The sequence below is a fragment of the Rhagoletis pomonella genome, unplaced genomic scaffold (genome assembly GCF_013731165.1).
Source record: "Rhagoletis pomonella isolate Grant_MI unplaced genomic scaffold, Rhpom_1.0 Rhpom_scaffold_00011, whole genome shotgun sequence".
Classification (NCBI taxonomy): domain Eukaryota; kingdom Metazoa; phylum Arthropoda; class Insecta; order Diptera; family Tephritidae; genus Rhagoletis; species Rhagoletis pomonella.
Genome location: NW_023458565.1, coordinates 30258743 through 30269430, shown reverse-complemented (window position 1 = coordinate 30269430; position 10688 = coordinate 30258743). Strand labels below are relative to the sequence as shown.

The 10688-nt window shown below is 39.0% G+C and overlaps 2 protein-coding genes across 2 annotated transcripts; one reads left to right on the top strand and one right to left on the bottom strand.

Moving 5' to 3' along the window:
• The first annotated feature begins 5623 nt into the window (after positions 1-5623).
• Positions 5624-7347, top strand: LOC118746969 (carboxypeptidase B-like). Its single transcript, XM_036480964.1, has 4 exons — positions 5624-5700; positions 5762-6673; positions 6743-7049; positions 7216-7347. Exons 1-4 carry the CDS (start codon positions 5624-5626, stop codon positions 7345-7347), a joined length of 1428 nt encoding a protein of 475 aa, XP_036336857.1.
• A 1487-nt stretch (positions 7348-8834) lies between these two features.
• LOC118746935 (carboxypeptidase B) lies at positions 8835-10272 on the bottom strand. Its single transcript, XM_036480924.1, has 3 exons — positions 10167-10272; positions 9224-10111; positions 8835-9150 (listed from the first exon to the last, which is right to left on the bottom strand). Exons 1-3 carry the CDS (start codon positions 10241-10243, stop codon positions 8853-8855), a joined length of 1263 nt encoding a protein of 420 aa, XP_036336817.1. The 5' UTR covers positions 10244-10272; the 3' UTR covers positions 8835-8852.
• Positions 10273-10688: the final 416 nt, after the last annotated feature.

Here is a 10688-nt window from a genome sequence, read left to right as displayed (position 1 = left end):
TTCTGTGTTGTTGTGTCGAATGTTAATTACTTAAGTAATGTAATTTTTGTATGTGTTAATTTTATATTTAAGTAGCAATTCTGTGTACAATTTAATTTAAATAAAACAAGATTTTATAAGAAGAAGAGGAAGTGCTTCAATTCGCAGATGGTGTAGTGCAATGCTATCTTACAATGGCCTACGAGGCCAAGAATGTGCGAGGGATATACATATCTATGTAGTAAGGAGGAAAATTTGAAAATAACCTCTGTGAAATGTGATTCAAAGAGCTCACTAGGAGATACTGCATTTACAAAATATTATAAAAATTTTTTCTTATGTTTGTAAAATTTTCAAAAGAAATATTCAAACAATTTTCACTTGACTTCGAGATTAAAGTAATTTGTATGCCAATTATTGGAGACTGAATTCATTTACTAGAAAAATATACAAATATGTATATTAGACTGCATCACTCCCCATACAAAAAAAATTGGTACTGCGTTTTCATTGGAATTATAAAATCTAATATAATTTAAGGCTTCCACCAAAATATTAAGATTTACGTGAGCTGGACAGATTTGAAAGTACCTCCAAAAATGGAGTTTTTTATGAGTAAAAATAGTTTCTTAAAGATTAAAAAAAATAGATAAAAAAAATCTGAAATGACAAAACGGTTTAAGCTAAGAAAATTTCCATATAAAAAAAAAATTTAAACAAATTTTCAACGGATGCCGCTTTTTAACTTTTCTCGAAGATTGGTATGAGAAAAACTTGAATAACTGAACACAGAAATGAAAAGAGTGGGAAAATACCTTTCTACTGATATCCAATAAGTCTAAATCGGTTTAGTTTTGGGCCAGTTATTCAAGTTTTCGTAAATCGGGTTAAGAAAAAAGTTAAAAAAACGTTACGATTCCATTGAAAAGGGTTTTAAATATTTTTTTGCAGACTTTTTTAGCTTAATCTTTTTTGTCATCTGAGGGGATTTTTTTCAAAAAGTTATTTAAGAAACTATTTTTTTTTATATAAAAACTCCATTTTTGGAGATGTTTTCAAATCGGTCCAGCTCACGTAAATCTAAATATTTTTCCGAAATATTTTGGTGGACGTCTTCAAGTATAATAAATTTTGTAATACCGTCGGAAAAACCGCAACTTTTTTTTTGGTGATGCAGTCTAATCTATATGAGTGTTATTAAACAGTTGCCTAGCTTCCGTTATAAAGAGTTGGGTTTGAATTCGTCATACCAGTTTAATAGTTGCCTAGTAGCCTATTGTAAGCAAATAGTGGCAAGCTTTTTTATAGGAAGCTTTTATGTTAACTGCTAATGGCAATCAACAGCGATTTTAAAAGCCCTTAAGCTTTTAACATTAACTAAAAGCATATTACTTGCGCGGTTATATTTATATAGTTTATAGCAGCCATGCGCTGGGCATGCTGGGGTTATAGCCACGGTTGCCACTCGTTTTAAAAATAAACAACCAAAATCTGAAGGAAAAGCAGCCATGTTGAAAAAAAGCAACTTAATTTGTTATCCACTTATCTATTACAAAAAGAACAAAAATTCAACAATTTTACTGAGTATTTTTTTTAATGAAAATTTTGTGGAAAAACAACATTAATTTTCATTTGGTAGAAGTTGTAGCTGCTATTTCAGAAATCAAAAATTATTGAAATTTGTTACATTAAAAATAGTAATTTAAAAAATTCATTCATTCGTGTATGGCATTCAGAATGCAATAATACTTCTTGTAAAGAAAAAAATTCGCTAATTTCTAATTAAAAAAAAAAAATTTCAAACTAGAGAAAAACTATCAAACAACCAAATTAGAAAAATTTAGGAAAAACAACCAACTTTGGTTGGAAACAACCAACAGTGGCAACCGTGGTTATAGCATTGCATTGCTCACTAAAATGTTAAACAAACAGCAATGTTACTTTTGTAAATGATTTTTTCAAAGTCCGTAACATAAGGGAAGGTATCTTAACTTAAAAAGTTGCTTGGCTTTAGTTTGCAAAAACAAGGATTAGACCTTTTTATGACCCTGAAACGATATCCAGAGGTCCCCTTGATTTAAATATTAAACCATAAATCCGATGTGAAATATTAATAATTCGAATTAAGGGGTTTGAACTTCTTTTGACCTTGATATAGGCTCAATGGGTTCATATGGATACCGGGAACCTGATAAGCGACGTCACATGCAACATATCGAACCCTTACCGATAAAGAAAACATAAGCGACTTTTAAAATTTTCTTTAAGCAAAAATACATCTAGATACTCGGGGAGCATTTCTGCATCAAAAAGAAAGTTTTGAAAAAAGTATCGCTTACGTTTTTGGCCGTTAAGGCTCGATACGTATATTTTTTCAGTTATTACTTACTTTTTTAAAGCATTTCTCTCTACCCTGTTTAGTATTGAGTTATGACTTTCTTCCAGCAAACGAGTGAAATATGAAACTAATACATATTAGGCACTTACAACTATTCCTTGTCGATTATTTTTATTTCCGAGTTCCCTTGATCCTCTTGGTAGGTCGAGCACTCAGTACTTAGCCAGCCACTTCAAATAGCAAAATTGATCTTGATATTAAAAATTAGCGGCTAAAATTAGCACCACTAGCTCTACTTCATAAAAATTTCCTAAAATCGTTATAATAATGTAAAAATGGAACAACTTTTCTTATCACATCAAATTCGGTTCGCCCCGAACACCTGTTTGGTTTCGATACAAGATTCTACAGTACAATATTAGGAATTATACCTTTTTTATTAAATCTACAAAATAACGCATGCCACCATAAACTGCCCACATTTTATATAATTATTGCTAAATGTTTTCGCTGTAATAAAATTGGCAATCACATAAATTGATTTTAAATGGCTTATCGCATAATTAGCGCATGAGATAAGATGGCATACGGTTTAGTTAGTGTTCGCCAATGTTTATATTGCTACAAAGTTAAAGAATAGATCTACTACATTCATACATTGTATGGAAAAAACATATGTATGTCTTATCTGGGTATGATTAAAGATATTTATACTAACGATTGGCAGCAGCTGGCAAATATGTGCACTAATAATAATAATAGATTGGCGCTTATGCATATGGTATTTGGCCGTGCTTCTCCTTCGATTTGTGGCGTACTCCTTGATGTTGTCACTCACAGGGGAGGGATCAACAGTTTTACGCCGACTTCGAGCTTTGTATACCAGCGGCAGAAATAATAGACTCGCCTTAGTTTGAATTACTTCTTCTTATTTGGCGCTGTAACCGCCTAAGCGACTTTGGCCGAGTTCAACAAAGAACGCCAGTCGTTTCTCTACTGTACGAACTGACGCCAATTGGAAATGCCAAGTGAATCCTAGTCCTTCTCCACGTGATCTTTCCAACGCAGAGGAGGCTTTCCTCTTCCTCTGCTACCACCGAGTTGCATTCTTTCAGAGCTGTCCAATTGGATGACATGGCCAAGCCTGCGGAACCGCTGTCGTTGTAAAGCTCATACAGCTCATCATTCCATCGTCTGCGGTACCCGTCGTCGTCGATGCGTAGAGCCCCGTAAATCATCCGCAAAATCTGACTGTTTGTCTGACGACAGGAGATACTAAGTCTTGTCCTCGTTTCCCACCAGACATATTTGCTTTGCTCCCTTAACCCACTTGGAAAAGGCAGAACAGAGTTCGCGGTTTTTATTACCGATGGTGTCGATATCATCGTCATACGACAGCAATTGTACGCTCTAGTAAAGTATTGTGCCTGAGCGGTTCAGTTCTGCGGCTTTTATTAACTTCTCCAACAACAGATTAAAGGAATCACACGAAAGGGAGTAGCCTTATTTGAAACCTCGTTTGGTAACAAACGGCTCGGAGAGGTCTTTCCCAATTCTGACGTAGCCGTTTTAATTTCGCGGGGATACCGAATTCAGACATCGCGGCGTATAGGCAACTTCTTTTAGTGCTATCGAAAGAGGATTTGAAATCGTCAAATAGATGGTGTATGTCGATCCTATTCGCGCGGGTGTTTTCCAGGATTAAGTATATTGTGAATACCTGGCCTATGGTGGACTTGCCAGTTCTGAAGCCACACTGATAAGGCGCAATCAGTTCGTTGAGGGTGCACTTCGGCCTTTCACACAATACGCTAGATAAGACCTTGGCTTAGAAGGCTCATCCGTACTAGTTGGTGCGTATGGCAGGGTCGCCTTTCTTGTGAATTGGGCAGAGCACACTTAAATTCCAGTCATCGGGTATGCGTTCATCTGGCCATATTCCGAATAAAAGTTTATGGATGAGCCTTATCAGCTCCTAGCCGCCGTACTTCAATAACTCGGCTAGCAGGCTGCCAGGTCCAGCAGTTTTTGTTGTTTTGCAGCTATGTAGTTGCTATTCGTACCTCGTCATAATTAGGCGGTGGGACAACGACTCCATCGTCATCGACTGGGGCTTGGGTTCGTCTTCTTCACTACTTGCTGTGTTACTGGAATTGAATAGGGTGGAAAAATCTGCGCTCCATAATTTAAGTACGTTCTGGATATCTGTCTCTACCTCGCCATGGTTGTTCTTTGCGTCTGGTCTTGAAAACTTGCGTAAGTCGCTTAACTCTCTGATAGAGTTTTCGGGTCTTTTTCCGGTCGGCCAGCATTTCAGGTTCTTCGTACTCACGTATTTCGACCACTCTCGTTCTATTGCGAGAAATACGTCTCGCTTCCCTCTTCAGTTCGCTATAACAGTCCCTTCCCAGCGGCGAACAGCTGAATCACCTCTGCCTAAAATATGCATCGGCGCAGGTGCCTACATTACCCATCATTTCGGCAATGTTTTATAAAAGGACTTGTATATGAAGTTTTTTGTAACATTCGAATACAACTGGCAACACTGCTTAGGAATAAGAAATTGGAATAGTTCACATCTACTACTTTCCCGATTGCAAGTAATGCAGGATTGAATACAATGCGCCTACAAAGCGGCCATCTTTTCTCTGCAGCTTCCTCACACTTCTCATCATTCTTTCGAGCTTGTTGCAATAAGGATTGTGGCTTGGGTAAGAATTAGGTTTGATGGAAAAGAGTCGGGGTTAAAGCATCGTTGCGGACATCTTGGCATAGAAGCCAGAGGACGGCTTCCCTATGTAGACCATTCGGGCGGATAAGACTATAGTGACTATCTAAACAGTCATAGCAAGCTTCCATTTTTCATCCTCGTAAGCATCAGTCATTGAGTCAATATCGAAGTACTGCACATTACAACTGCGTTTCGCTACGGTGGTATGAATTTCGTGAACGGTGTTATTAAGGTATGGAGAGAAATGTTTCTAATACACCAATTTGAATGTGTTTTTTATTGTACTTGTGCAGATGTCTAGCAAATATATCTGTAAATGTGTGACTTTTTAAAATAGGTTCTAAATATAAATCGAATTTAATTACACCAAACGCCAAGGAAAAAGAAGAAGAATGGCAAATACACACTCTATTAAAGTGATCAACTTAGACTGGCTAAATTGATAAGCCATTAGCTATCAGCTTTGCGAAAATCAACAATTCCACACAAAAATTCAGATAAAGATTTTCCATGTACACACAAATGAGTTCTCGTCTTTAGTCGACTAGTGGACTGCATACAGTTAGGCTGTGGCGATGTTAGAAAAATTTTTGCAACTGCTACTAATTTTCTGCGTATCACTGGTGCTAACCAGCGCTGGCAGCTATGAAGGGTAATACATACTAGGAAAGTATGTTCGTAAGCTTAGTTTGTAAATCTATCTATATTTGCAGCTACAAGGTGTATGAAGTTAAAACGTATACGCCTGCGCAGAGAGACAATTTGCTCGCAGTTGCAAGGGAAGCTGGCGACAAATACGACTTTCTTTCTCTCAGCCGTAATTTCAATCAAAGCGCAAGAATACTTGTCTCCGGCGCATACGAGGCGAGCTTAAAGGCTCTACTGCAAGAACATCAACTAACGTTTGAGTTACGAAATTCGAATTTCGAACGCACGCTGCAAGCTGAAGTGTTGCAGAATCGCATGCTACGTCAGTGGAAACCCTATGCCGGCACCGGACGTCTTAGCACCGAACGTTATTATTCGCATGACGAAATCAATGCCTATCTAGACGATTTGGCAGCACGCTATCCATCACGTGCATTCGTCAAAATTGTTGGTAAGTCATATGAAGGCCGCCTACTCAAGAGTATAACCATAACGAATGGCGATGGACGCAATGGGAAGAATGTGATTTTCATTGATGGTGCTTTCCACGCACGCGAATGGATTTCGCCAGCAACGGTGGTTTATTTAATTGGTGAACTTGTTGAAGATTTCGGAGAGCATGCTGAGCTTTTAACCGACTATGATTGGGTTATATTGCCGGTCGTGAATGCCGATGGTTATGAGTACACGCAATGGGCCAGTGAGTTCAGACTTTGGCGTAAGACGCGCCAACCTGTCGAGGTAGATGGCACAGTTTGCTATGGCACCGATCCGAATCGCAACTTTGACTTTCACTGGATGGAATTGGGTGCTTCGTCGAATCCTTGCTCGAATATCTATGCTGGACCGCTTGCATTCTCGGAGCCGGAGACGGTGATAGTGCGTGATATTATGCATACACTGCGTGATCGTGGGATACTCTATTTGACGGTGCACTCGTATGGCAATGCCTTATTCTACCCGTGGGGTTGGGGACCGTGAGTGTTGAAGATTCGTGTTTTTTGTTTTTAACTATTAACAATACCTCAAACTTCTGTTTGTTGCAGTGAATTACCGGATACGTGGGAGGATTTGCACGAAGTGGCTTTAGCCGGCGCCGATGCTATACGCGCATACAGCGGCACTGAATACGTTGTCGGTTCATCGACTGCGTTGTACGGTGAAGCCGCTGGTGCCAGCGATGACTACGCCTTCAATGATGGCTTCACACTGTCGTACACTATGGAATTACCCGATGGTGGCAGCAGTGGTTTCGATCCACCAGCGTCTGATATCGATCGTTTGGTTAAGGAAACATGGGTGGGCATTCGAGCTGTAGCCAAGAAAGTAACGGAAAAATACCCAGCACGAAAGGTGAATTTGTAATTTATGCAGCAGTCTAAGCGATAAGGTGAAATTGAACTATATAACTCTAATCTGTTATTTTTTGTGTTATAGTAGTGTGCCAAGAATTTAGCAATAATAAAAAAACATACAGTTACTATTGTCGTTTCGAAGCTTATGGCCTTAAACTTCACAGCTAAAAGTAGCTATTGATAATGCGCGTCGTGAAGGTAAATTGCACGGCTATGGAATTAGTTGCGTTACACGTTTTTGTGTTGCAGAAAATGAGGGCGATGCCCGGAAGCCCTTCGCTGCACTAAGTCCATGAAAATATTAAAATGTTTAGTAATTATTTCAAGTGCAGTCGAGGCTTTTTAATTAGAAATACGGAAATTACAGCAGTTGCGTTTTTAGGTCGATTTAGGTCAACCCTCAACTTTTTGTTAGGCTTAATACTTGTAAAGAATATAAGCTGATTCAAAAATAAATGCATGAACAAATAAAAGTTTTAATGTAATTAATTAAATAAATATCATGCATTTAAAAATTAAAAAAAAAAAACATTTTTCTCGAATTTTTAATTTTTTGGATTATGACACTCGTGCAGCAAAGGTACAATATATACTGTGCATACAAACACACATACAAGAGACTACCTGAATTATAAAGATACAAATTTGTGTTAAAAAAACGTGGCAACACTTATCGCAAAAATTTCTGGATTAAAGTTTTTAAAATAGCTTTCCTTTGATTTCCATATTGCGCTTTTTCAGTTAAATTGTCTTGAATCGAAAATAAGTGGCAACGCTCATGAAAATATTTCTGAATTGAAGTTCTAGAAAATACTTTTCATTTGATATACATACATATAGCGTTATTTTAGTTAAATTTTACAGAAGCGAAAATAGGGGGCAATCTTACCCTCGTATCCTGAAAAAATCTGCCAAACCGTATTGAAACTATTTCTGTACTAATATTCTCAAAACTATCTCTCATTTGATATCTATATTAAGTTCGTTTAGTAAAATTTTTTAGCTTCGAGAACAAGTGGCAACCTTACATTTATATCGTAAGCGATGATATGGTGCAAAAAAGGTGGCAACTCTATTCAAAAATATCTTCGAATTGGGAATTAACACCACTTAAGTAGTACTGTTGTATATCATACAGAGAGTGGCGGTTGCATCTAGAAAACTCTGTAGGAATCGTTGGACACTACAGATAGGCGCGGGACATTGCATTTTTAGGTCCCGAACCCGTCCATCCCGATGGTTTTCAGATTTGTTCCACGAGTCACGTGGTTCCCAATATCTATCACTAAATAAAATTCACATGGCTTTAAAATTAATTGAAAATAATTTTCTTGGATAGCCTTTTCTCGAAAATTCTACTTTCGCCTTGCTGTACGCCCGCAACTTTTGAAAGACCTTCCCGATACCGCACATCTCGTCAATTTTAAAACTAGTAACGTGGGTCGCGCGGGTTCCGGTATCCTGTGCCCATTTCTATTGGACACCCACTGATACACTTTTTAACGGTCTACTTCTAGTCAGGATCCTGCCAGCCGCAGCATAACCGCTTGAAAGCTAAAGTCGTATGAAAACAAACTTATCTGAGGCGGTTCTAAAAGTACAAGGATATCCAAGAATGCTTCTCCTTTTAATTTTTGAAAAATTATAAAATGATAAATGATCGGTAGCCTCACAAGAAGTTATTTTATTTGAAAAAATTAAAACAAAAAATTTTCAATAAACGATTTAACTATTTTCACAAAACTACTATTTATTTTACTTTCAAGTATTCTGTTATCCTCTCAATACATCGTTTAAAAACTTAATAGCTTTCTATTACCTTTTCCGCCATAGCCTTGATACCGATCCAAGTTTCGGAAACCAACTCTAGGATCTTGGTTGGTGCTGGGTCAAAACCATTACCGGCTGCAGGTAATTCCATTGTAATTGAAATCGGGATTTCAGCCGCGGCGAAAGCATAATCATCACTACCACCAGCAGCGGCATAAAGAACATTCGTTGAGCTACCCACTGAGTAAACGGTGCCGGTAGCAGCTTTGATGGCATCATAACCGGCCTGAGCTACCTCATCAAGGGCGCGCCAGGTGTCAGGAAGATCACTAAATAGATTTAAATATATTAACAACGACGAACCCAGCCAAAAAAAAAAAAAATCGCTATATCAATGCTTACGAAGTCCAGCCCCATGGGTAGAGCAGATAGTTGCCGTACGAATGTAGGGTTAGATAGAAGGTTGCACGTCCGGTAAGTGTGTGCATAAGATCGCGCAGAGCTTGCGTCTCAGGCTCAGAGAAAGCAGTCTTGCCCTTGAATGTATCTGCGCATGTATAGCTGGAAGCGCCCACTTCACCCCAGTGAAAATCGAAGTTGCGATTACCATCTGTACCATAGCAATTAGTACTGACTGGCTTGCGAGTCTTACGCCACATACGGGTGGTGGTGTGTGTGTATTCATAACCATCAGGATTGACCACAGGTAAAATAACCCAATCGTAGGTTTGCAAAAGGTGTGCATTTTCAGCAAAGTTCTCCACCAACTGTTGAATGACGTACAAAGCGCCAGCCGGTGCGATCCATTCGCGTGCATGAATGCCAGCATCGAGTAAAATTACTTTCTTGTTGGAAACGCCATCGCCGTTGGTGATTGTAATGGTGCGCAAAGCGCGTCCTTCGTACGACTTACCGATGGTCTTCAAGTAGACGCGGCTTGGATAGTCAGCGGCCAGCTGTTCCAGATAGGCATCGATGGCTTCATAACGCTGATAGGCGCTGAAGGAAATGCTACGCTCGTTGGAGCTGCGCAAATTGCGGAACAAGTTATTTTGCATGCGCTCTGTGGCAACGGTTTCACCGAAGTTTTCGTTGATGATTTGGTATTCGATTTCAGAAGCCTGGAGCGTCTGCTCAAAAGCTGACTGTTCCTCGGGTGCGACCATAACGCGTGCGGCCAGACCCAATACGCGGGGGTGGGTAAAGAAGTCGTATGTCCCACTCTCGGCCAATTGCTGCAAAATTTCCTGCTGCGCAGCGTTTTGAGGCTTGACATCGTAGATCTTGTAGCTGTTGGGAGCGAAAATATGATTTTCCATTTTTTTCTTATTCCACCACTACTCACCCTTCATAGCTGGTGACCTCGGCCAGCACAGCGGTGCAGCACAAAGCGGCTGCCGCTATAAACAATTTAAAGAACATTTTAATTTTCGCTTTCAATAAGAGTACAGTCGTTAATGAAACCACGCAACCTATTGTAATTTGCCTACCGCAGTAGTTGGCTTTTTATAGCGTGTTCGGGCATTTTAGTTGTTGATATTGGAAGTATACTTGAAAATATGCGCTCGTACAAGCTAATTTACAAGCGTCAAAGTTTCGACAGTTATATTTACTATGCGCTCACTCTGGCTTGTGTTATCTATCAATGTTTTGATACAATTACCTATTTGGGTGCAATAAAAATCAAAATACTTTCGTAGATGCAGCATATTTTATTCATTGATTTTAGTAGTGTACAAGTACGGGCATACGTACAAATATATCTGTCAACACATCTAATCGCGAACGTCTTTATCAGTCACTCGTGTCGTATGCTCCGCGAATAGATAGCATCTCTGAAGTGGTGAGAAATTTGTGATCGCACATC

Bases quoted from the DNA above. Each gene is read 5' to 3' on its own strand.
- LOC118746935 (XM_036480924.1), bottom strand. From the start codon at position 10,243: ATGTTCTTTAAATTGTTTATAGCGGCAGCCGCTTTGTGCTGCACCGCT. The intron at 10,112-10,166 runs GTGAGTAGTGGT...CGCTCCCAACAG, and splicing joins GAGGTCACCAGCTATGAAGG to CTACAAGATCTACGATGTCA. The intron at 9,151-9,223 runs GTAAGCATTGAT...AAATCTATTTAG, and splicing joins TACCCATGGGGCTGGACTTC to TGATCTTCCTGACACCTGGC.
- LOC118746969 (XM_036480964.1), top strand. From the start codon at position 5,624: ATGTTAGAAAAATTTTTGCAACTGCTACTAATTTTCTGCGTATCACTG. The intron at 5,701-5,761 runs GTAATACATACT...CTATATTTGCAG, and splicing joins AGCGCTGGCAGCTATGAAGG to CTACAAGGTGTATGAAGTTA. The intron at 6,674-6,742 runs GTGAGTGTTGAA...TGTTTGTTGCAG, and splicing joins TACCCGTGGGGTTGGGGACC to TGAATTACCGGATACGTGGG.